At 46.2% G+C, this 27,183-nt stretch overlaps 1 protein-coding gene across 4 annotated transcripts in view; it reads right to left on the bottom strand.

The window, feature by feature from the left end:
* nfic (nuclear factor I/C) overlaps window positions 1-27,183 on the bottom strand; it is a gene marked incomplete at its 5' end in the record, with an annotated part of 107,168 nt that overhangs the window by 548 nt on the left and 79,437 nt on the right. For all 4 annotated transcript variants that reach the window (XM_080833696.1, XM_080833695.1, XM_080833697.1 and 1 more), the window contains 6 exons: window positions 7,030-7,112; window positions 9,957-10,116; window positions 15,259-15,443; window positions 18,185-18,295; window positions 24,658-24,782; window positions 26,620-26,743. In XM_080833696.1, coding sequence (XP_080689822.1) covers window positions 7,030-7,112; window positions 9,957-10,116; window positions 15,259-15,443; window positions 18,185-18,295; window positions 24,658-24,782; window positions 26,620-26,743 — 788 coding nt within the window. The remainder of the gene's footprint in view (window positions 1-7,029; window positions 7,113-9,956; window positions 10,117-15,258; window positions 15,444-18,184; window positions 18,296-24,657; window positions 24,783-26,619; window positions 26,744-27,183) is intronic.

The raw sequence follows: 27,183 nt of genomic DNA, 5'->3' as shown, positions 1-27,183 counted from the left end.
TACCCTTATTTGAGATTTGTGGGCAGGCATGCAGACACGCCCCGCTGAAAAACTCCCCAAAATTGCATAACTCTGCCTTACACTGGGATTACCATGAATACTCATTTCAATTAGTTCAATTTAAGATTTGAATTACGTTGCGGTTTCATTTAATAATTAAATCATGTATTAACTCTGCATGGTTGCAACCCCCCCCCCCCCCCCCACACACACACATACAAAGACAGCTCCCAGCTTTTTTTCAAAGACAGTTTCTTCACAGTAGCAGCATCTAAATAAGCAGAGAGCAATGGGCAGTCCCTGGGGTCAGGAAATCAGATATGTTGTGATGTGCTTAATGGTTATAAATTATGTAGAACTCCGAGCCCCGGTCAGGCCAAGCCAACAGAGAGTGCCTGCGCTTTCCAAACTTTCTGCAATCAGAGTCGTCTTTGCTAATGGTCTCCAAACACTTAGCACCAGCCAGAACCTTGAACCAAATGGAGCCATTAAAAATAATATGGAGTAAAAGAGCTGTTAAAGCCAAAGACAGATCCCAGCAGGAACCCACCCAAACCTTTTAAAAACATAATAGGATCTTGGCTTCAGTGCGCCGACCGCTGAAACTTTGACAAGGTTTAAATTAAAAAAGGGAGAAGAAGATTGAAAAAATAAGTATATATGTATTTGAAGACCCCCAACCTCAGTTTTTTCCACTAAGGTTTGAGTCATTTCATGGCCCCCTATATTACAGCACCCAACAGTATTGCTTTATTAAAGCTAAACGAGGAAAAATGGTTAAGTCCAGTTGAAATAAATAGACTGCTTAATTTGCCAAGCTGAGAAATCCTCCCTCAAACGTACTCTTACTGCACAGACATAAACCAAGCCTGTACATTCCATTAGCACTGATAAAGTAAAACAACAAATGAGTCTGTGTGTGCGTGTGGTTGAGTGTGTGTGTGTGTATGTGTGTGTGTGTGTGTGAGTGAGTGTGTGCAGCATGCATTTGGATGGCCTAGAGACACAGAAAGGCTGAGCACTACTTTTTTTCCTATTGTGCGTGGAGAATAGAGAGAAAATAGAATGGTGCAGCGTGATAAAAAAATAAATAAAAAATAAAGCGAGAAAAAACCTGGTAGTTGGAAAAGGAGATGGGAGATGAAGTGCTGATGTCCAGGGAAAAGCAACCGAGGCCACATGAAATGGCCGGTGCAGTTATTCACAGGACCTGCCTGTCTGGCTCCTCTTATTGCCCAGCCAGATCTTGCCAGTTAATACAGGGGGCAACGTCCGCCTGCCAAGAGGGTGTGTGTGTGTGTGTGTGTGTGTGTGAGTGAGTGTGTATGTGTGGTGTGTTTGTGTGTGTGTGTGTGTGTGTGTGTGTGCGTGTGTGTGTGTGTCTGTCTGTCTGTGAGATAGAAAGAGAGAGACAGTGAGAGAGAGTGCATGTGTGTTTGTGTGTCTGTGTGTGTGTGTGTGTCCGTCTGTGTGTGTGTGTGTGTGTGTGTGTGATGGTGGTGTGTGATGGTGTCGGAGGTGAGGGGTGGTGAACAGTGCTGTTTCCCAGACTGCACACGCAATCAGAGGACAGGCTCGTCAAAACGCGCAAGGGCTGTCCCTGGCAGAGCAGAGGGCACCCAGTGGCTCTGGCCATCATGTCAATAATGAAATAATCCAAATTTGTGGATTTAGGGTAAGGATTTACGTATCTTTTCTTTATATTGCAGAAGCAGTGTTTCGTGGGACCAACTGGTTCTAAGTGGAATCAAGCCGAATAGCAGGATAAAAAGATTGTCAAGATGAATTAGCAATCCCCACAGGAACACAATAAGGTGTAAGTGTAACTGTAAACCCAGTGTGTGTGTGTGTGTGTGTTAGCCCAGTACCATCTCATCTCCCGGGCTTCCTGGCCGTCTGCAGACCTCCTAGGGTCGACTCACAGTGGAATTATTGTAGGCCCTTTGTCAAAACACATTACACACTTGCAAGAAAACAGCCCAGGGACCCTGCCACTGGGACTTTCTACGGCTCTGGAGCTCGTCACTGTTTTTTTATTTTATTTATTTATTTATTTTTTTTCAAACTAAATGATCCCGTGCCAGTTTGGTTTCTTGAATACAGTATGTAGCCGCCCAGGCCATACCAGGCGGGGAACAGAACGGCAGAGAGAGCTGGAGCCCACCTCTGTTGGGTAAACAAACTGCATGAAAGCTCCGACTGACAGAATCACAACTTCACTGGGCAGGAGACTATAAAGTAGGAAGTTGAAATTAGGAAGTAGGAAGCAAGACTCACTCGGGAGAACATGGGACACTGAGCTTAAAGGCCCATTTAGTGGGACAAAGGAACTCTGCATTTCCTTTCATGAACGCCTGGCAAAGGCCACGCCTGGCAAAACCCTTGTCTGGCAAAAGCCACTCGCAGCTACGACAGTGACCAGTGAGTCAGCAAAGAAGAGAGAAGCCTATGACACAAAAAAGGAGTCTTACAGCTACTGGGCAACCGTAGTCACGGTAATAGAATGAAGCCTGGTATAATGGCTAATAATTTAGCACTGAAGCCTGTCTGACTTCCGACTGTGGGATTGCTGAAATCATGTTTTGCGGAGTGTAGGGGAATAATCAGAAGCCTCAAAATCTGGCGCGGAGCGCAGGACATATTACAACATACGTTGGTAAGCGCCGGTTTCCTAAAAAGCTTCCATTACATGCTAATATGCACCAATCCAGATGAACATAACAACATTTTTGTCATGGGAAAGTCATCTAGTGGGGCCCAGTCCAAGCTAATAAGCGGTTAATGTTTTTTTCTCTCTCTCTCTTAGAAATATTTTTGTTTCTTGTAAAAAATTGCTTTAAGAGTTTAAGGATTAGGAAATCGGTCTTGGGTTGAGTATGTCTCAATCACGGGATTGGGTGAAGCTCGTTAACGAATCCACACAACATTCTCCTCCCAACAGAATGTCCACAGCGACCGCAAGTCACTCAGACTGGTTATTGACATGAGGACCTCTGCTGAATAACATGCACTGGACCACAAAAGCAAACGAAGCATGCAAATACACGGCGCAGGCCAAAACCACATGCATATGATAATGCAGATGGGGATGTGAAAAACAGATTACGAGCATGGGAGAAAGAGACTGAGAGAGGGATAAAGAGATTGAGAGCGAGAAAGAAACGACAGCATGTGAGCTAGAAAGGGAGAGAAAAAGCATGGAAGAGAGAGATAGAGTCTGGGAAAGAGAGAGAGATAGAGAAGGGAAGAGAGAGATAGAGTCTGGGAAAGAGAGAGAGAGAGAAGGGAAAAGAGAGATAGAGTATGAAAAAAAAGAGAGAGAGATAAAAGGGAAGGGAGAGATAGAGTATGGGAAAGAGAGAGAGAGAAAGGGGAAGGGAGAGATAGAGTCTGAGAAAGAGAGAGAGAGAAGAGAAGAGAGAGAGAGAACGAAGGGAAGAGAGAGATAGAGTATGGGAAAGAGAGAAAAAATAAAGAAGGGAAGAGAGAGACAGAAGGGAAAAGAGAGATAGAGTATGGGAAAGACAGAGAGAGAGAAATAACGGAAGAGACGGATAGAGTATGGGGGAGAGAGAGAGAAAGAGTATGGGGAAGAGAGAGAGAGAAAGAAGGGAAGAGAACGATAGTGTATGGGAAAGAGAGAGAGAAAGAGATAAAGTATGGCAAAGAGAGAGATAAAGAAGGGAAGAGTTAGATAGAGTAATGGGAAAGAGAGAGAAGGAAGGGAAGAGAGAAATAGAGTATGGAAAGAGAGAGAGAGAGAGAGAGAGAGAGAGAGAGAGAGAGAGAAAGAAACAAGAGCATGAGAAATGGATAGAGTGTGAGAGAGACAGTAGTTGCCCCAACATAGCGTGTAGAGCAGAGTTGGGAAGATACCCACTCCAATCTTGACACACAAAAGAGAGCAGCTAAATTCTGGAACCATCTGCAAACAAGCGAACCAGACAGGCACCACCAAACTGCTGCCCAACTGAGGGATGGACACCCAGAGAGAGACCCCTTCAACTACCTTGTCCAAAAACATGGGCTCAGCATGAAAGACATTAGCATTGCCTCTAGGCTAAGAAACTTAAAAGAAAGCAGTAAAGAATATTATACTAACTGCTGGAAGAACCAAATGAAAGAGTCCAGCAAGCTAAATGTTTACAGAACATTAAAAAGGACTACAAATTGGCACCATACCTAATCCAAATCAAAAATTAAGAACGAAGAATTATTTTGACAAAGTACAGGCTCAGCGACCATAATCTTGCAGTGGAGAAGGGGCGGCACAGACAATGCTGGGTGGCTCCCAAAGGGAGACTATGCGTCCACTGCAATATGAACGCTGTCGAAAACTGAGCCTCATTTTCTGACGGAATGTGCAAAGTACCAAAATATAAGAAATGCATATTTCAAACAATTCGAAAACATCCACCCTGGTTTCATGAACCTAGCTAACCAACAGAAACTGCCATTCCTCCTGGGGGAAATTGAGACATGTATCTTTTTGGCATCTGAATATGTGCAGTCCTGCCACATCCTCCGAGAGCAGGCCATACCACCTATAAACAAAGGCCTGAACTCATAGGTTTTTAATCTATTCTTATCTATTACTGTATATGTTTTTTTCTTTTTTCTTTACGTAATTATTATAATTAATGAATTGTAATGACTTTACTTTTGTATGTACTATCTATTTGTTTTATTTGGTATTTACATAATTTATCTGTTCCTGTATTACCAATTCTTATTTTTACTATTGTTATTATTATATTGTTATTATTATTAGTGCTTTGGCAACAGTGTATCGTACATTCATGCCAATAAAGCCATTTAAATTGAATTGAAATTGACAGAGAGAGAGAGGGGAGCAAACTTTCACGTCAGATAGACATGAGCAATCAACCACCACTTCCCCTCCAGTTTCACTCCCCTCTAGCCAGGCTGGAGCAGGACGGGCATGGATTAGTTTGGTCTGCTGCGACTCCCACTACCCTCGAAGTTCAAGTTCATCCTACAATTACCTCATGTCTGGTTACCCCTAGCAACCAGACAGCTCTGGACGTGACCATCCCATAGAGTTTTACCCCACCCCCTCAGATCTCCAGTTCCTCCCAGCTGGGAGAATGAGTGTAGGGGGGGGGAGTGTGTAGCAAGAAGAAAGACTTGTGGGAGTCCGCATGGGACATAGAGTCTGCAGCCCTATTTAGTGGGACAAAGAGACCCTCCACCCCAGCTGCACCCCCACTTCAGACTTCAGACTTCTCCCTGACTCACCGATCCGCTGCAGACAGTCATGGCGTAGCTATATGATAATATTAAAGCACTATGTGGATCTCTGAGTTTCTCTGTTCTGCACTGATATATGAAGTTCATAGCCTGTTTCTTTTTTTTATATGAGATCTTTACACACACATACACCCCCCCACACACACACAAACACACACCCCCCCACACACACACACACACACAAACACACACACCCCAGCCAGAAGACACGTATATGCTTGCTCTTGCACACTAATCTTTCCTTGCTCAGCACTTTCTCTCTCTCTCTCTCTCGCATCCTTCCTCTCTCTCTCTCTCTCTTTCTCATCCTTCCTCTCTCTTGCTCTCTCTCTTTCTCTTCACACCTCTATCCTGCTTTGCTTCCCCCTTTTCCCTCTCTTTATCCCCCCCCCCCCCCCCTCACCCATTCACACACGCCTTCCTGAGGTGCACCGGCTCTTGTTTATGGAGCAGGGAGCACTGCAATGGAGCGCGAGTGCGCGAGTGTGTGCAAGTGTGTGTGTGTGTGTGTGTGTGTGTGTGTGTGTGTGTGTGTGTGTGTGAGTGTGTGTGTGTGTGCAGGGAGCACTGCAATGCAGCACCGGGCTCCTTAAAGCAGGACCCCGCCGGACCCTGGGACTTCCTAACTACCGGGACGGTTCTCTTTAGTCCAGTAATAATACACCTCACTCCCTGTGCACTCAGCAACACAACTAGCACTGTGAAAGTTGAGACAATGAAACAATTATGTAATATTGTCGGAGAACGTGTGGCAAATTTGTTCAGTGAGGGTTTGAAACTCCATGACCATGAGACACAAGAAGTCATTACCTGTGCGTATGCAATGTTTGCCACTATTTTCATTTTCATGTGCTGGAATGAGTATTAGTCGGGTCTGACGGCTTTGTAACACCCGTGTTGTATTTGTAAGTGAACAGTTTTGTCACTGATAGCCCTCAGGCTTCCAATTCGCCCAGCCTATCTTTGACTTTGAATACTGGTTTTCCCTGTTTTATTTAGAAAGGGCACGGCATTGTGCACATCAAGTCACAAGGCGTGAGGGGTTTCAGTTTGCCTCTGATCTATAATTGAAGAGAGTGTGAAGCATCTAACATTGATCGCAAAGGGACAGACAGAGAGAGAGAGAGAGAGAGAGAGAGAGAGAGAGAGAGAGAGAGAGAAAGTGAGAGAGAGAGAGAGAGAGAGAGAAAGAGCGAGCGAGAAAAAGAGAGAGAGCGAGAGAGAGACAGAGAGAGAGAGAGAGAGAGAGAGAGAGAGAGAGAGAGAGAGAGAGCTGACAGAGTGCGGGAACTACTGGCAAGAAAGCCAGATGATGACAAGAGGAGCGCACTCAGTGTAAGCCCCATACAGCCCAACCATAGATTACATGGCTTGAGTGAAAACAATACTGCTACATGTTGACACAAATGGAAAAGGGTTGGAGAAGACCTGCCCTGAGGGAGAGGACCTGTCCTGAGGGAGAGGAGCTGCCCTGAGGGAGAGGAGCTGCCCTGAAGGAGAGGAGCTGCCTCTCAGAGACTCCTTTCTGGTGAGTCGCCAGTGTTTCAGGCAAAATGAGTGAGTTGGCAGATTCAGTGAAGGCAGGGGAGGGAATGAGCATAAGACGCATGCAGGGGAGGAAATGGGATAGGTGTGTGTGCGTTTGTGTGCGTGTGTGTGTGTGTGTGTGCGCGCGCGCGTGTGTGTGTGTGTGTGCGCGTGTGTGTGTGTGTGTGCGTGTGTGTGTGTGTGAGGTACCTATATGTGTGTGTGCAGTACCTGTGCCTGATAGAGACTAGGGTCCCGAGGTCCGATGCCTACGAAGGAGCGGTTGGCAGGTGGCGTCCCTGGAGCAGAGTATGCTGAGAGAGAGAGATAGGCAGAGAGAGAGAGAGGAGAGAGAGAGAGAGAGAGAGAGAGAGAGAGAGAGAGATAGGCAGAGAGAGAGAGAGAGAGAAAGATAGTAGGAGAAAGAGAGATAGGGAGATTGATAGGGCGAAAGAGCCAGAGAAAGAGGAGGAAAAAAGAGAGAAAAAAAAACCTGTTTGTTTTTTGTTCTGACAAATGAAAAAGTTACCTAACTCTATGCATTGTTCTGTTACACTATGTATTGTAAAGCCCGTGGAACACTGCAACTCTACCCTTCACCCTACACAATTACACAGTATCATTGTATCCACCTCTGTGACCAACTATGTCACACTATACTTAATGATCCTTAATGCCACCATTACACTGCAAACAGGGCTGCGTGGCCCAGCTCTCTCTCGACATCACTTCTTTTGTGATGTCACACACTCACATGACAGCAGCAGGAGGCTGATGGCGGCCTAGACAAATGTGTCATTTTCCTCTTGAAGAGTCAACAAGCATCGCACAGACAGACTGCACCAAAGCACCTGTAGGGCTGTCTCCATTCATTAGCCCCCCTCTGATATTCATACTGCAGCAAATTAGCTCCCCCCCCCCCCACATTAAGGAAAGTAAGAGATTAACAGTGTCATGTTGACTGAGACAAACAGCCTGTGCCTGGTGGGAAGAGGAGAAGTCACCAGCCGCCGCCAGAGATGATTCTGATAGGAGGCTGGTCTGACAGAACACCTTGTTATGTAAACAGGGCCACTCGTTAATGAAAACGCATCTCAATCCTCTGTAAACTGAATTAGCCACCAGAGTATGCATGTGTGCGTGGTAATTACGTGGGCAGATGTTTTTCTTTCCCTGAACATCGCCGCAAAGGGAGGAGAGGAGAGGAGTTGGGTTGGGGGGAGGATGAGGAGGCGGCGGTGGGGGGGAGGGGGGAGGGGGGTGGTGAAATCCCTTAATTTGTTATTCATCTTCCACTTGACTGAGCAGACAGGCCCATGGTGAGAGTGGACGTGTTTTGCAGACTCATTCACAGCTAATTCACGGTTTGTTACAGCATCTCCCGAGGCCTCACAGCGCAGAATGATTCACAAGCCGCTCGTGGAAGACTTCAAGAGAAGGAGGTCGGGAGAGGCGATGTGTGATACTCCGCTTCAATTTATATCTGCAACGCCTGAGACAGGACCTTCTTGCTGTGAGTCGGCAGTTCAAGCACCTGAGCCATCGAGCCACTTCATCTTCTGTCTGCAACACCAGAGGTCACACCTCATTCACAGCAGCCAAGGGCACAGGCACCTGTAGTCCATAGTCCTTCTTAATTAACCCTCACCCTAATCTCAAGTACCTCTTGTAACAACAGGCATTAAATTCACTTTACTGATTAATTTGTATTCATAGTGGTAAGGGCATTAGAATTAGTGGGAGTAACAGTAAGAATTGTCTTAGAAAAGCAGTTGTAGTCTTATTAGTAAACCTGTATTGAGTACCTGAAGTTATTTAAAACAAAGGTGAACCACGTCAGATGAACACTTGACTGGGGTAACCAATCTTGACTGGAAACCGCTGCAATGACTCGATTTTGTTAGCGATATTGCAGGGCTCCCACCAACCCGCGCATTAAACATCTTAATGTGGTTATTAAAACGAAGAAGACCTAAGGCTACATTTAATCAGGATTTTTTTTTTTACAGATGTCCGAGTTCAAAAGATCCCACTTAAGAGGCAAACAAACAGATGCAAATCACCGCTGATACCCCTGGCCTTGAGTTTACCCCCATTTGCATAATGCAACAACAAGTGTACACCACAACAAAAGCCTCTCCGCGATTCTGGTTGGAAATATGCCGGTAATGTAAGGCGCATTCTCCCGGACAATGGCGGGAATAAATTAATGATGGGACGTGATGTGACAGGGGGCCGCATCACAGGCGAGGATTTATTGTTATTTTTACAGCTTCTCAGCTGTCGGTGAACATATTGAGCTGTCCTCCACGTTTCTTAATTAAATTATCGTGATTAATGGTGGAGGGACTTTGAAGTGGTGCGGAATGCCAAACACGGATGTCTCGTCCCTTGGCAAGGATGACGTAGAGTATGTTCTCTCCGGTGAGGCAGAGGCAATGCTGCCGCTACCGCCACAACCATAGATTTCTCCGTCACTGCCCTTGAGGCGCTGAATCATCAGGCTGTGTCCTTTCAGCTGGGGAGTCAATCTGGAATGTTCCGCAGAAACACGCGAGTGTGTGTGTGTGTGTGTGTGTGTGTGTGTGTGTGTGCGTGTGTGTGTGTGTGTGTGTGTGTGTGTCAGAGCGAAAGACAATAGACAGCCAATTTAGGAGGAATCAAGCAGTGATGGCAATGCCAACACACCAATCCACATAGGCTTCATCCAACACACCAAACAACACACACACACACACACACACTAACAGACACACACACGTGCACTCAAACACACATACACAGACAGACAGACAGACACACACAGAAATAAACTTGTGCAGACACACACTACCTAATGGCTTCAGGTAAAAATACACTCCTTTTTCAAATCTGTCCTCCCCTGGCTTAGTATAAATGCTAAACCTTTAAACTACACCACCGCACTGTACAGCGCCAACCAGCCAGCTGGGTTCGTTTGGGTAGCTTTTGGCACGGGTGACCAGAGCACACAAAGAGTTTGAGCCAACCATAAATCACCATCTTTTGTTTTTTGAGGTGAATTGTCTAAGTGTTGTCAGAGTGCAATGTCTAAGTGTTGTCCTGAGGACTGGAGGAGGAGGAAGAGAATGAGGAGGAGGAGGAGGAGGTGGCCGCGGTGCGGAACTGTCTCCACTTACTGGGTGAGGTGGGAGAACTGGCTCCTCCGTCCGCGGTGGTGGTGCTGGACTTGGAGTCGGGGGGCAACGTCAGACGGGGCATGCCGGGGGGTGGCGGGGGTGCCAGCATCTGGGATGAGATGTAGTGACTGGGCACCTTCCCTTGGCCACTGCCGTTCAGCTGGAAATGAGGGGAACAGAGCAAGGAAGGGGGGACAGGGACAGGGCAGAGGAGGAGGAGGAAGGAGGAGGAGGGAGGGGGGAGGAGGAGGGAGGGGGTGAGCTTCAGGAGGCTAGAATGCAGCACAACGTATATTTGCCCCACGCTACTTCACACGCCTACACAACGGTCTGCCTGCTCTGCCCTGCTCTGTTCGGACTGGGCTCTCACTCACTCGATAATTTCTTCCCTGTCGGTTAGCGTATGGGTGAGAGAGAGAGAGAAGGACAGAGAGAGAGAGAGAGAGCGAGAGAGAAAGAGGCCTTTATGTACTGTCTGCTCTCGCTGCTTAAGACAGTAGGGCAGAGGACAGCCCCTATCATGGCACTGAAAGGTCACAGGGTCAAATCACAGGTTAAAGGGCATCCATAACACATAAACCTTCACCATAAGCATAGAGTTACGAGATTATCTGGTGGTAGTCAATCACACATTCAGGATATGTTATTAATAGTTTATATTTGACATTCATTTTTATTAAATTGATGACATATTAGTAGTGTTCCAGCTCAGAAGCAACCACAGAGTCACTGTGGGCCTCATTAGACTGCAATGGGCTGGGGATTAAAAGCATCACAACAATTATAAACTGAAAATGTAAAAACATCATGGATATTTGACAAAGACAAATGCTTTTCTCTCTCTCTTTTCTGCTATTGTCTCCTTTTTTGAACCTACTTTCTTTTGCGCTCTCTCTCTCTCTCTCTCTCTCTCTCTCTCTCTCTCTCTCTCTCTGTCACCCTCTCTCACTCCCTCTCTAATCTTTCGTGGGAATTTCCGGCATTCCTGCCATGCCTGTGTGGCCTGGTGTGGTCTGGCGTGGCGTGGCAGTGCGGGCAGGCCTGGGCTGCACCATCGCTGTCCTGCAGGACAATGGCTGAGGCGTGAGTCAGCTGCATTGTGGCCCCTGCGCCTGAGTGTCTGTCCTTTGTGAGGGGCCAGGCTGCCGTCGCACTGCAGCACAGAGGGAATTTCAATGACTCTGCAGAACACTGCCTGCCTGCCTGCCTGGCTCGCACCGCACCACTCCCCACGTGGGTGCCTCTGTGTGTGAGTAGATATATGTGTGTGTGTGTGTGTGTGTGTGTGTGTGTGTGTGTGTGTGTGTGTGTGTGTGTGTGTGTGTTTGCATGAGTGTGTGTGTGTAGATATACGTGTGTGTGTTTGTGTGTGTGTGTGTGGTGGGGGGTAGTGGATGTGTGTGTGTGGGAGTGTGTGTGTGCGTGTATGTGTGTGTGTGTGTCTGGGTAAAAGTGTATGTGTGAGAGAAGGTGTGTATGTGTGTGTGTGTGTGTGTGTGTGTGTGTGTATGTGTGTGTGTGTGTGTGTGTGTGTATAAGAATGTACGTCTGTGGAAGAGTGTATTTATGTGTGTGTGTGTTTGTGTGTGTGTGTGTGTGTGTGTGTGTGTGTGTGTGTGTAAGAAAAATAATATGCCCCCCCTCTCTCTCTGTGTTCCCTCTGTCTGGCTGCTGCAGTAAGACTCACAGTGCCACCCTCAGCATTGTTGTGAGCCAGATATGGGGATCTCCTCCGCCTGCTCCAGCCTCCATTAGTCTCACCGCACAACTCCCCTCCACTCCACCTCCACCACCACCACTCCACTCCCCCCCCCCCCCCCCCCCCCCCCACTCCACCCCTGCGCCAACCCCCCTCAAAAAAAATACCCAGCAACGGCACAGTGCTGAGTCATGGGCTCTGCTTAGCGGAGTGGGTCTGGTAGGGCAGGGAGAGGCTTACCTGTAGCCTGTAGCAGCAGCTCTCTGTGAGGTGTTGGGATATGATGGTTTGAAACGGAAACGGAAACTAAGCCCACATCAGTTTGGGCCAGACTAAGAATATGCAAGTACGTAAAACTTGGGACATTTTAGCCCAGTCTGACTAAGCCAGTGCTGGAACAGAGTAAGCCAGCTGAGTAGAGGGAAGGTGGGCAGTATTGAATGTCTTTAAGAAACGTTGCTTATGCAACCAGGGCTGGAGTGGGGCCACTTTTCAGCCCGGGAATTTCAGGCCCAAGACCAGCCCACTTTTTCCATGGTAGTTAAATTTGGACAAATGAAGCAACAGTTCAGCTCTTACTATCCTGTGTTTTTTTTCATTTATACCATGATTCAACAAATAATGTAAAGGTTAAATATTAATCGACTTAAGCTGAGGGGTTAACAAAAAATATTCCACTATACCACAAGGATAGGTTGATAAATGAACCAAAGCAGAAATAAATAAATAAAGCATTTGAAATGTATCCCACTTTTCAACAAATAGGCATATTGAACTAATGTTCACAGTACAGTATACTGTTACATTGCGAATAGCACCAACAGCATCTACAGCATCAGTAACCGCCTAAGCAGTGCACTGGTTTCAGCCACTTAATCTATAACTGTGTCGTTGCTTTTAGAAATGAGGATTTCCTTCTCTGTGCACATTAACATGAAAGCCTCCAAGTTGTCCGGATTCAATGAGTTTCGTAGCCTATTCTTCACAAATTTTAAGGTTGAGAAGCTTGTCTCACATGCAGCCTGTGTAATGGACAAAGTCAACAGAAACTTATATGCTAACCCAATGACATGATAAGCATATGAGGAGGTTGTACTGTGAGAGTTTTAAATGGACACAAATGGCACCGTTTTTGCAGGAGGAACAGGTCCTGCTTTCAAGCTCCATCTCCTGACCTTCCTGTGCCACCTCACTACATGCCCTGTATAACCTTCAAGAGAGGACATTTTGTAGTCTCTCCCACTGGTATGCCAGGCTAGACGACTCAGTTTGTTATGTGCTAACAGTAGCTCTGTCATCAAACTTAAGCAGACATTTGAGTCATTCCATGTCAAGTGGGACAATGGCTCCCACTCGACCGTCTCAGATTTGTCTGAAAAAATTCAAGGTTGTTCAAACACTTCTTAATAGTTATAATCCCAAATATTAGCTCTCTACTCCCAATAGTTTTGTCACAAACATATGTTTATGGGTGCCTGTACTAGCAGCATTTTCTGAAGAGCCATTTTCATGTCCTTAAGTGATGATGAATGGTCTGGAAGATATTAAAATTTTATTGAAAATGAATGAAAACCCATTTTGTGCAATTTTTGGCATGCTATAGCATATAAATTACAGCATTCACCAACATGTAACCATTTTTTGTGGAAAGATTAGATATTTGTTCTTAACATATCAAACATTTGTGATGGTGTTCTGCCTCGTTTTCTCAAAATATTTGTTGTACACTCCCAGTATTCAATGGCCTATAGAAGCATATTCAAATGGTAACAAAAGGTACGTTTATGACAGAGCTTAAAATGCGTTTGTGTATAAAATCTGAGTATAATATCAAGTCGCTAGGTAAATTAACTTCAATTAATTTAATACATAAAAATAAAAAAAAATTAGGATCAAGACAAGCAAAATCTGAGGCAAGTTTTGCATCTGCTGAAAACCTCCTATTCATGCTACCTGCCACAGTGTCCAGAGTAACATTATGGACATTCACCTCCAAGGCAGCATCAGAGGCTGCGGTGACAGAATGCAGACACATATTGTTGCGGTAGGGCCGGCCCAGCTATGAGTAGCCTACCTGAGAAAACTTTTTTGGAAAAGACGTGCTATGGACCCAACCAACTCTATTTGGGAGGGGAGAACTTCCTCGCATGGTACAACCCATGCAGAGGCTGCGTTGTCAGAATGCGGAACGTGTGTAGCCTACTGTAAGAGAAGATGGACTAACGTGACAAATGTCAACAAATAAAATTAAATACAATTCTCGACCGGCCCAGAAGTGAAGCGGCCCACCAGGAAATCTCCCAAGTCTCCCAATTACCCACCCCGGGCCTGTATGCAAAGCTACAACAATGCATTACCATGACTACCAGTGGCGGCAGACAAAGAGGCTCAGGGGGGGGGGGGGGGGTTTGGGGGGAATGGGACAGCTGCTGGTTGCCGAGGCAACAGAGCTGTCAGAGCTGTCAGAGCGACTGGCTTTACTGGGATCTGTGCCACTTACATGACTCACAGAGGATGACTCCGAGAGCATGGGTGTCTGTGTGTACAGTGTGTGTGTGTGTGTGTGTAGGAAAAAGAGAAAGTGAGGAGGAGACAGTGTATGTGGAGTATAGACGACACGTGTGTGAGTGTGTAAATGAGTGTTGTGTGAGAGTGTGTGTGTGTGTGTGTGTGTGTGTTGGTGGGAAACTTGAGTTGGCAGGCTGGCATGTTCCTACACGGCTGCGGGTGGCCGTGCTGCTCTCGTGTTACAAGGTCTACAAAGAGCTCAGCAGGGAACCCAAGAGAGGGTTCAGACGGATGGAGAGGGAGGGTAGAGAGAGATGACCGCATCAAACACTTCTCCTCTGCGTGAAACCAGTGGTCTGAGGTCAGAGAACACACACACACACACACACAGACAGACAGACAGATAGACAAACATACACATACCCACTCATAACACACACACACACACACACACACACACACACACACACACACACACACAGTCACACACACAGACTGCATACACATGACACACAGGACACGGCTAGTGCACTGGCACTGGCCTTCACGATACTTAAGCGCTAAAAATAAAGCAGGGTTGACGCATCCCCTCACCACTGCAGGAGCTCCGGTCGGTGGGTGTTTTTCCAGGCGGCTGACTCTCCGACTCTCACCCAGTCAGAACGCTGCCTGCGCCGGCGTTCCTCTGCGGTCCCCTCTGGGCCGCGGCCTCGCTTGGCACGTCATCTCCGCGCTCAGTTTAAATCACCCTGTGTGGGCCCTGACTGATCCCTCTCTCTCTTTCTCTCTCTCGCTCTCTCTATTTCTTTCTTTCTGTCTCTCTGTTTCACACCCTCTGATGCATGTGGCTTAGCGTGTGAGTTATGGCTGGCTCAGAAACCCGTTTCTCTGGTCACGCCATCAGTGTCTTTATAACCATCATCATCGTACCCGAAGCTTGCTGCGGCTCACACTTACGGTAAAAGACAGCAGAGCCCCCCCCCCGCTTTGAGTAGGGAGGTAGACGAGGACGAGGTAATAGAGGAGGAAAAGTAGTGGTCGTAGTAGTAGTAGTAGTAGTAGTGAGGAGGAGGAGGCAACGGCGGCACTGCTTACCGGGCTGGGTTGTTGGTTGGAGGGGTCACAGGCCAAGGAGACGAGGTCCTTGAGCGGGTCCTGCGAACCCAGGTGCGGCGGGTAGCGGATGGCAGTGTGGGGGAAGTAGGAGGAGGCCGACTGAGGCAGGAGCGGGCCAGTGGGGAAGTGCAAAGACGAGGAGGGGTGCGGACTCCTGCTGATGCCTGGAGAGAGAAAGGGGTGGGGGAAGAGGCCATCTGCTTCATCTCAGACCCACTGTCACACACTGATGCTCTCTCTGTCAGACATCAGAAGCCTGCAGTCTGCATGGTTCCCAGTCGTTTTTTGTTTTTGGTTAACAAAAACTTCAAAACTAAATATTAAGAAAAAAACTTCTGTGACTTTTTCTAACCAAACACACATTCAAAATCCCAGGGAAAGTGATCTGGGAAAAATTGGTGGGCCAGGTCTGAGCTACACTTTTCCATAACCTCGATTTTCGAATGACTCAACGCACTTTCATCATTGCGTTGGCGTTAATATTGCACATTGACAAAACCTAACCAAGAAAAACACATGTCAGAGACAGACATTTTTGTAAAATGACAAAGAGAATAACTCTCAATGTACATTACGTAATTTCTCAGACCTTTCCCAGTTCTGGAAAGGGAAATGCAATTTCACAGAAGTTTTCCTGGATTTCCTTGACTGTGGGAACCCTGCAGTTGCAATCATACTGAATTTGACTGACTATTCACCTGATACAAAAAGGACTCATAATTTACTACAATTATGAGCCTGTTAAAAAAACTTTCAGAAACATGACATACACAACATGCTTTCAGTCCTGACTGGCTTGTTGAAAGAGTGTTTGTGGTTGTGTATAAGCATCAGCATCTCAGTACATGTGGTTGACAGTAGCACTTTCACATTACTTGTCCTGTCACGGTGTTTGCCCCATTTCATTTGTTTACAAAGCAACTATCTGCCTCTGAAAGCTACATGTTTCTGTCGTGTGGTGATTGCTAATGGCAGTCCTCCGTTAGCAGGCTAATGTGTTACTGTAGTTGGCATATGGTGGTGTACACAGGCAGTTGGTTCTTCGACAGCCTCTCTAATTGTTCACGTGTCATCCTGCAGACATTGGAAGCTGCCAACTCCCAGATAGCTCTTCATTACTTTGTCTCCACTAACAATTGCATAATGTTTCAGAGGGGGAAGCCCACCGCGCAGTAAGCTCCTCGCTGCCATCAACACTATGCACTCTGACAGACTGCTTCTCTTGTGAGAGTTGGCTACACATATTTGTTTCCACACACCCCAGATAAATATAGAGAATACAGAATACACATTTTCAGTACCACACTAAGCGATACAATGAAAATGAACGGTACATGGATACAATTTCCAGTTTCATATATTGTACTATGTTGCACAGAATATTGTGATTTAATTCTTTCAAAAGCAAATAGCACCAATTTGTCATGGACTATATTGGGACCGTAATAGAGGACAGATTACTGTGAGGCTCATTTAATACAGTGAGTCAATGTTGTTGATTTCTGGTCCTAAGAAGAGCAGCCGTCACAAACACAGCTCCTCTGAAGGACGAGCGAGCATCAACCTGTCCCACAGTTAAGACAGAGTTTGCATTAAAAGCTGAAGGTGGGAGAGTAGGGAGCAGGACATTATCCCAATTCCTGACAACAATGGTATTGTGACAAGTTGATTCTGTGATAGGGCAAAACACTCTCAAACTACCAGATCTTGGAGATCTTTATACAGAATTGAACAGAATTTGAGGGAGTGTAAGTTTGTACATGCTTTCTGTCAAGAATGAAATGAAGGGGGGTCAAATGCAGAACGCAGAGTCTCTGGTCACCCTCTCATCATCACTCTGATAAGCGCCAACATTAGGACTCATGAAGCCATGATAAATCGATAAAGCCTTAATGTGGGCTTATCCCTTTCGGGAGCCTACACACTGAGTAAATAAATCAATACGTGCTGCCAACGTATCGGTAATGGATTGCAAAAGAATGCTTCCTGGAGTATTGTGCTATGGATTTCTCCTAGCCTACCTCTGTTATAGACTGCAGTGATGGGTGTGGCGGCGCATAGTAAGGGCATGTCTTTGGCTGAAGGAGGAAGCCTGCTGTAAATGTGCAGTGTGGATAATGCATTTTATAGTGTGTGTTTGTGTTTGTGTGTGTGTGTGTGTGTGTGTGTGTGTGTGTGTGTGTGTGTGTGTGTGAGAGAAAGACAGTGTGTGTGTGTATGTGTGTGTGTGTGTGTGAGAGAGAAAGACATTGTGTGTGTGCGTGTGTGTGTGTGTGTGTGTGTGGGTGGGTGGGTGTGTGTGTGTGTGTGTGTGTGTGTGTGTATGTGTGTGAGAGAGAGAAAGACAGTGTGTGTGTGTGTGTGTGTGTGTGTGTGTGTGTGTGTGTGTGTGTGTGTGTGTGTGTGTGTGTGAGAGAGAGAGAGAGAGACAGTGTGCAAATGTATCTGTGAGTCAGTGTGCATTTGTGTTTGTAAGACTGTGACTTGACTGTATAGGAGAAAGTATGGGGTGTGTAAATTGTTGTGTTGTTCACTGTGGTCAGCACTATGTAGTGATGACAGAGTGTGTGGTGTGTATTTGGTTGCTCAGCAATGTGCACTGTGATGACAGGCTGGTGGTCATGTGCAATGTGTGTGTGTGTGTGTGTGTGTGTGTGTGTGTGTGTGTGAGAATGATGACACACATTTTACAAAACGCGTGTGTGTATGAATATGTACTGTATATGTATATGTATATGTGTGCGTGTGCATGTGCATGTGTGTGCGTGTGTATGTGCAAGTGCGTGTATATATGTGTGTGTGTGTGCGCGTATATGTATAAGAGTGAGTGCGTGTGTGTGTGCGCGTGCCTGTATATATGTGGGTGTGTGCGTGTGTGTGTGCGTGTGTATGTTATGTTGCTCACCACTGTGCACTGCGATGACAGGCCGGTGGTGCTGGGTGAAGCCGAGGCGTGGGGAGCTCTCCTGGGGAGACGGACTATCCATCTCTGTCTTCTTCACTGTGGGGGAAATCCCTGAGAGAGAAAGAGAGAGAAAGAGAGAGAGAGAGAGAGAGAGAAAGAGAGAGAGAGAGAGAGAGAGAGAGAGAGAGAGAGAGAGAGAGAGTGAGAGAGTGAGAAGATTGATGTAGACAAAGGAAGAAAGACAGCCGGAAACAAAGAAACAAAAAATGAACAGAGTTAAAGGCTTAATGACATTGCCTCAAATTACTGACAATCAGTTAAGCACGTTGCATCCCAATATTCAAAAGGCAACCAGAAACAAAAGGGCATCCTGAAGAGAGACACCCCGCACATAAAGCAATGATCCTTACACTGCAGGTAGAGAGAGAATGTAAGACAGTGGGAGAGATAGAGACTGAGGACAGACCGAGAGACAGACCGAGAGAGCGCGAAAGACAGAGAGATTGAGAGATGGAGAAAGACAGAGGGAGAAAGAGAGAGAGAGAGAGAGAGAGAGGAGGAGAGGAGAGAACCTGTCAGACTCAGAGAGAGAGAGGAGAGAGAGAGAGAGAGAGACTGACTGACTCAGGAAGAGAGACAGAGAGAGAGGAGAGAGACTGACTCAACACAAAGCTCAGTGGCCCAGTTCTGCTGCCCCTGCTCTGCTCTGCTCTGCCACCACACACAATGGCAGCCAATGCCAGAGCTCAGAAGAGAGCCTGGTGGTAACGACAGTGGTGAGGTTTCCCTGTCTGGCTATTACAGTCACACACCACATGGTGGCGCAGTGCATTGTGCAGCGTGTGTCATTCCCTGCAGGTAGAGTTTTCAAAAGATATAAACCGTTTTGTAACTGTAAACACTATTCCCACATTCTTCAATGGGTAAACTTTATGCTCATATAGTAAACACATGCAATCATTACAATAAACTCAATGAGCACACCTTTTTCAAAGTGAAAACAAAGTCACAAAATGATTAACAAATAAAACACTGATGTGTCCGTTTGTTTTAAAAAACAATGGATCCTACAATGTAGAAACTGCAAGACATCAAAGAGCTGTTGTGGGAGGACAAGTACAAAGAGGAAGATGATGAGGAAGACGAAGACTAATATCATAGACTCATAGTTTCATCAATCACCATCAGTCATCTTGTGCTCATACAAGGGATGACTATGATGAAGCTGGACAAAGAGTGCAGCCAAACGTACAGTGAGCCATTTCACAAATGCGTCCATTTCCACTATATTTTGTAAAAGCTGCAAAGCTGCAATGAGTATATTGTACTGTAAACCTGTAGTGAAATATATTATACTGTATATTTGCACTCTTGTCCTTGTTCTCACTTTCAATGCCATAGTTCTACAATGGGTGACATTAGTAACTGCTGAATTAAGTAGACCATGTTCATAGTATTGAGAATAATACTGTATTCTAATACTATGTTGTAATTTTCTTCTACTGTTCAACTGCTGTATGTGTTTATCTTTTCATGTAGATCTGTCAGTTACAGTAGAATGTATTTGCATGCTAGAGACAAAACTTTAGACAATTTGTTCACGCCTTATTGTCATTGATTTTTGACATTGATTTGTATTGTTTTGAATGCATCTTGACAGTGTGCTCCTCTTGCTGTAGACTGCCCTGAAAATACCAATTTTCCCCAAAAATAAGACAGTGTTTCCAGTTAAATTCAAGTTTGAGTTAAATCTTTGAAACTTTGATTTACCCGTGGCAAAGTCGACCAAATATACCATGACAAACTTTGGAGTGAAATTGTGCTAACTGAAGAAACTATTACCCTTTCCCCTTTTGTGCAGAAATTCTTAAAAAATGCTTCAAGCTGTTAATACCATATGCCATCAGTTTTGTTTTAATTCAATTCAAAGCTTTAATCTTGCAGAGCATGCTAAAAGTGAATCCCTTGAGAATTCCTAGTGCTGTCACACAAGAGCAGGAATCACAGAGAACCAGAACAGAGAGTGGCACTCTAATGGTTGCATCTGCCGTTAAACTTTCATCTGCCTCGACTCCCCTTTGGCAGGGCAATAAACGAGACGGGAGAGAAACGTGTTAGTGAGAGAGAAAAGAGGGAGAAAGACGGTTAGTGAAGGGTGGAGGAAAAAAAAAAGAGGGAGAAAGAGGGTAAAGGGCAGAAGAGAAAAGATGGAGACAAAGACAGGGAGGGAGAGAGAGAGAGAGAGAGAGAGAAAGAAAGTTAGGAAGAAAGAGAGAGAGCAGACGGAGGGAGGCATAGTTCTCTGCCCTTGCAAGTGGCCGACGCTAAATGGCAGATTTTCAGGAATGTCAGAGGGCAGTGGGGCGGCAGCGAGTCTTCAATGGGAGACTGGCGCACACACACACACACACACACACACACACACACACACACACACACACACACACACACACACACACACACACACACACACACACACACACACACACACACACACACACACACACACACACACACACACACACACACACACACACACACACACACACACGCCAACACAGTTCCAGCCGCCACAATCCTCTCATTCAGGCGCAGCCTTTCATCTGAGCCCTGACACGTAACAGTGCTTTTCCGACACACATCGCCGCTCCCTCAGCTCGCTTTTGATCCAATTACCAGTGACGTGCCACGCCATACCGCGGCGGCCGCTCACAACTTATGCCTCTCTCATGTGTTTGAAGACTCGGGATGTACCTGGTTGGGCTGCAGAGGCTTACGGTGCAGCTAGACTGTACCTGGGAAGCTGCACACACACACAAACAAAAAACCCTGGAGTCTCATCCCGCCCCCTCGTCATGAGCCAATCAGCCAAGGGGGTCGTTAAACGGGAGCTCGTTAGGGCCGTCTAGACAGGAAGAGGGAGAGCCCCGAGGAGGGTCAGTCCAGACTCCTGCAGGCTCCCTGAGTGTGTGTTTGTGAGTGTGAGTGTGATCATGTGGGTGGGTGTGTGTGTGTGTGTGTGTGTGTGTGTGTGTGTGTGTGTGTGTGTGTGTGTGTGTGTGTGCATGGTTGTGATTTGGTGTGTGTGTATATGTGTGCGTGCATGGGTGCACGTATGTGTGTGTGGGAGCAGTTGTGGGGAGGTGTGTGTGTGGGCGCAGTTGTGGGGAGGTGTGTGTGTGTATGTGTGTGGAGAGTAGGGGCTAGCAGGTCTGTCCTACCCTGCTCTGCTGTTAACACCAATGAACCTGTAAGGAGACCCTCAGGTCACAGAGGTGCAGTGCAGAGGCCTCCAGTTTATACACACTGAATAATCTCACTACGCACAGGGAGAAGATGGCCGCAAACCAGGCCTCAATCCCTCGCTGTATCTGTGTTAGGGGTCATCTCACTCATAAATATACATGGAGACTGTCTGACGCGTCCATACTGACCGCCTGCATAACCCGAATGTACAGACCTTGGGGGAGTTAGTAAAGGCAGTGGATTACAGAGAGCTTCCCCCCTCCCTGTGCACTTAGCAGTGGTATTATTTGGTTGAAAACTCACACTCAGGCCCTTACCACCTCCACACTTGCTGAAGTGCTACACGCCAAACCCCCATTACTATGCAGTATTCTGTTTTTTGGATTCAACCACATTTTAGAATGTGCATATTTACATAACAGCTTGCAGTAGAGGTTTCAGTTCTTTGAGAGAAGTGTGTACATATTTCATTTGATTTAATTTTGTAAAACTCTCATGCTCATGCTGTTTTTTCTATTTGATCAAGCAGAGCATGGTGGGTAAGAGAGGATGCCTCTCACCTCTCTCTGCTGTGTGGATAAAACACTCGCATTACTACAGAACTGCAAAAACACAGGTGGACAGGCAATGCATGGGCACAAGCATAAAACCACCTATTCAGTAACATAGAGACACACACGCACGCGCAAACACACACACACACACACACACACATACACACACACACACACACAGTGACAGAAGAGCCTGTGTCGATGGCGGGTGGGGAGGAATGCTATCATAGAGTTCCATTTTCAAATTGAAAAAATTATATTTTTTTAGGTTTGTACACGTTTGTATCCAATCAGAATTTCAGTTTCAGTTTAGTTTTTATTTCATGGACTTCATGGATTTTTTCCCATGGATTTTATTTTGGTTTCATTTTTAGTTTCAGTTATTTTTACAAAAGTTGTCAAGGATTAGTGCATTTATTATTGAAGATATCAACATTTCAAAACTAAACTCAACTAACAACTGCAATAGGCTCCATTGGTTTCAGGCTGCAAGTCCTCATGCACCGTGTTGATTGGCTGGGATTGTTTATAGCTTGGTCCGAGCCTCTCTGTTTGTTTCCCACGTACAGAGCCAGGACTGTATACGAACACCAGAGGTTTATTCAACACTGACCAGACAGCTAGAGGACCCCCACGTACAACTAACTAAATCTGACAAAAAGTGTTTGGGCTTAGAATAGTGCAATTAATGCAGAGTTATGTTATTATCTGTTTAAGCGCATATGGAACTTAGACCCTGAAACTTAGACCCAAACTGATGGCTTTGAGCCAAAACTAAAACTTAATGGAAAATCATAAAAGAAAAATCATTGCTGAAAAACTAATGAAAATGAAAATATAATAAGAGGAACAACTAGAAATAATTGTTATCGTTTCAAGGAGGCAGATGTTGTATCCATTCAAGGCGGTTTATTAGCAGTCCAACATACAACTAACCCAGTGGGCTGCAGACCACATTCTATCAACCGGCTGATCTAGTCGCTAGCTTCCTCCAAAGTAACTCCCTGTCCAAAAGTCTGTCTCTCTCTCTCTCTCTGCTTTTCCATTTCCCTTCACACTTTACGTGCTACACATATAACAAATATGCCTTTCAAGCAGACAGTCATTTTGATGGCCTTGGGTTTGATGGCCTTGGGTTTTGATGGTCTGTAGTTCACAGGAGAGAATCTGTGTTCAAAGTTAAAAAGATGCTATCAAACAATAGCTATTTAATTTTAAATGTTTTAATTAATTCTACATTCATCCCATGAATGGGAGATTTTTGCCTTTGATTTCTACACCAAAGTTGCTGTTATCTGATTTTACCACGCATTCGCTTTCACTATTAAATCCCAGAATTGTGGGAGTGTGACACCAGCCGCCTTGAATGGATACAACATCTGCATCCTTGAAACGATAACAATAATTTCTATTATGGAAAATTACAAGTGCGCCATGTTATAAGGACTGGATTGAGCTCATGACCAGTACAGCCTCTTCTGAACTAATGCTGGCCAAGGTGGGAGACTCTGTGTCAAAGTTCTCTGCTATGTGGGATAGTTTCCTGACATATATTAAAGATGGGGGATAAGTAGGAATGATGTTAAGATAGACCTAATGTACTGTATACCATGGTATGTGTCATGGAGGGGGTGGGTGTTGTGATCTGTAGTGCTGTGCTGCTGTGTTGTGTCTGGGTGATTGTCTGTTTTCTTTTTGTTTTGTGTTTGTGCTTTGTAACAATGTAACAATTTTCTATTTGAAGAAAACATGGATACCCTACTGTATGTCATTGTTATGTTGCATTGTGTGTCAAAATAAAAAAAATGTGAATTATAAAAAACAATAATTTCTATTATTTTCATTTTCATTCGTTTTTCAGCAATGATTTTTCTTTCCATTAAGTTTTAGTTTTGGCTCATCATCGGGTGTCTCAAAGCCATCAGTTTGGGACTAAGTTTCAGTCTGAGTGTACGCTAATAACCCTGGGAGGGTGTTGTGGCCTTGGAGGAGTGTGTGTGTGAGTGTGTGTGTGTGTGTGTGTGCGTGCGTGTGTGTGTGTGTGTTTGCATCTGTGGATCCAGCCTGGAGGAACTTCACACCGGGTCACTTGGCTCTTTTCTGCCGACTTTCAAAAAAAAAAAAAAAAGCTGGCTTCATGAATTAATTAGGGCTCAGTTTGGGGAAATTCGAGGCCAAGCACAACACAGAGAGCTCTGAGATATGGCTTTTCTCTCTCCGCTCCTCTCTCCTATCCTCGTCTCGCCTTGATGTGGATAGGAGGACGAGTTTTGTTGACAGCTCCTTGGATAAACTGACTAGTTGCTTTTTTGGAGTGTTTCTGCTGTGATTTTTCTCGCACCATTTTTTTTTTTTTTTTTTTGTGAACCTTTGTCTCTCGACCATGAAACAACCCCCATCGTGAGAACAGAGCACACAGAACGAGCTGTGGAGGGAAGTCTGGTGATTTTGATATGAATTGAATGATGAGAGGGAGAAGGGATTGTGCTGCTGAGAGAGTGGGGAGGGGGTTTCGGGGAAGGTGCAGCCTGTCTGGGAAAGGAGTGTGTGAATGTGTGTGTTCGCATGTGTGTGCGCATGTACTAGTGTGTGTGCATGTACGTACGTCTGTGTGTGCACATATCTGTCTGAATGTGTGTGTGTGTGTGTGGCTGAGGTGCACAGTGCACTCACCTCCCTCCATCTCCTCCTGCCAGTTGCGGGAGCTGCTAGCGGGGGAGTTGGGTGAAGTGTAGTACTCCCCTCCAGGACTGGTGTCAATGTCGTCCTCCATGGAGCCTGACTTATGCCTCTTACTCCTGCAGAGCACAGTGAAGACAGACAGAGTGGGAGGGATTGTGTGAGAAACAGCGACAGTCGGAGAGAATAAGACAGAAATACATAGCGGCAGGTTGCTGTCACGCCCCCTTCAGCTCACTAACTCTCCCAGCTCATCAGCTGAATTCAGGTCCCCAATCACACAAGCACATACCCTGTTCAAGTGTGCCAAATTTCTAATATTTTTACCTTACGGGTTTAGGGGCCGTCATAGCTTCCATTAGAAGAGGGAGAAAAGAAGATGGAGATGTTTGGCTGTTTGGCCCACAATGAGAGAAGAAGGAGTTAGTTATAACTCCCCAACCATACACACACACACACACACACACACACACACACACACACACACACACACACACACACACACACACACACATGTACACACACCACACACACCCTCCCTGTCGGCCCTTGGTTCCAGAGTAGTGTACCTCTTGGCTCTATGTGAAGTAGCACCTAGCTGGAGACAGCCACTGGAAGAGCGTCTGCCTTGAAATCTGAAGGCTGCGATCGCTAACAGGCGCGCTTTGTTCCAGCTTTGCTGCAGCGTTTACAGTGAAAAATAAGCTAATAAATCACAGCTGGGGCTGGAGCGCTTTTTTGGCAGGGGCGCATGAGAGCGCGCTCAGATAAATCAGGTCGTCCGCAGTCACCTGAGGAGCAGACATTGTTTTCTCCCAGTGCATTCTGGGAATGCGCACCAGGCCCACAGCACCCCCCCACCCCACTCCCTAGATCTGCAGTGCCACTGCAAGGCCGCGCGTCACTTCCAGTGGCGCAGCCATCGGGGCTCTGGCCTCGATCGAGTCCTCTCCCCCCTCCGGAACACTGAGCTGGCTCTCGGACACGGTTCATCTGGCAGGGCCGGGGCTGAGAGCCAGGCCGGGCGGGCGGGGAGGGGCGGGGAGGGGCGGGGGCATGCGTATGGCCAGGCTATTGTTTGCTAATGTGGCATCTGTGAGTAGCATGCACTGTGCCGGCTGTTGTGGGGGCTCCATGCGGTACACAGGGGCCTACGTGGACACCATCACCGCAGCAATAAGATTCTTTGCCGCACACAGACTGTGACGGGAGCAGAGGCCTCTGTGGCATCTGATAGATGGAATGGGATAGACGACTGTGTATGTGTGTAAAAACGTGTGTGTGTGTGTGTGTGTGTCAGGTGAGTAGGCTAAATAATGTAAGTGTTGGTACACAGGTGAGCTTTTGTGTGTTTGTGTTTGTGTATGCAACAACTTGAGTGAGTGGTTGTGTGTTTTTGTGTGTTGTACGTTTGTGTTTCCGTATGCATACACGTTCGCTACCTTAACTGCTGGAGGACTTGGCTAATCTTGTGTGTGTGTATATGTGTTTGTACCTGCATCTATGTGTGTGTATGTGTGATAATACGTGTGTGTGTGTGTATGTGTGATTATAAGTGTGTGTGTTAGCTGCTGGAGGGAGGTGCTGATACATGTGTGTCTGAGAGAGAGTGTGTGTGTGAGTGTGTGTGTTTGTACCTGCCTGTGTGTGTGTGTGTGTGTGTGTGTGTGTGTGTGTTTGTACCTGCCTGTTTGTGTGCGTGTGTTTGTACCTGCCTGTTTGTGTGTGTGTGTGTGTGTGTGTGTGTGTGTGTGTGTGTGTGTGTGTGTGTGTGTGTGTGTGTGTGTGTGAGTATGTGTTTTTGTACCTGCCTGTTTGTGTGTGTGTGTGTGTGAGTGTTTGTACCTGCCTGTTTGTGTGTGTGTGTGTGTGTGTGTGTGTTTGTACCTGCCTGTGTGTGTGTGTGTGTGTGTGTGTGTGAGTTGTGATTGTGTATGTGTGTGTGGGCTGCCTTACCCGCTGGAGGATGTGCTGGGGAGGGTCCTCCTCATGCCTACCCCTGACGGGTTGAGGTCGTAGGCCAGGTGGCCTTGCAGCTCCCCCAGGGAGAAGTTGGGACCGGAGCTTGTCACCACTGGAGCTGCTCACAGGAGAGAAACAAGAGAGCAGCACTCCATCAATACCTGACACACACACACACACACACATACAGTACAAGTACCAACATGCTCATACATCTATCAAGATATACACACAATATGCTCCCACAAACACACAAATACTACTTTCCGACAACAGTGCCAGTTCCTGTGAGCAAATGTTTGTGTATGTGTCTGTGTGTGTGCATGTGTTTGTGTCTGTCTGTCTGTCTGTCTGTCTGTCTGTCTGTCTGTCTGCCTGTCTGTCTGCCTGTAATGACTGCCTACGGAACCCTACAAACTGGAAACCCAGCTCCATGGAAAAAAAAAAAACTTTCTGCCAAGCACTCCGAACAACAACACCACTCAACATTACAGCCAGTGCAGCAGGCTGTGCGCAAGAGCTAGAGATCCGTGTCATCACCAATCACGAGTTCAATCC

The sequence above is a fragment of the Sprattus sprattus genome, assembly GCF_963457725.1.
Source record: "Sprattus sprattus genome assembly, chromosome: 2".
NCBI classification, from domain to species: Eukaryota; Metazoa; Chordata; class Actinopteri; order Clupeiformes; family Clupeidae; genus Sprattus; species Sprattus sprattus.
Note: the sequence above shows the minus strand (reverse complement) of the source record. Positions and strands in the feature narration are given on the sequence as shown.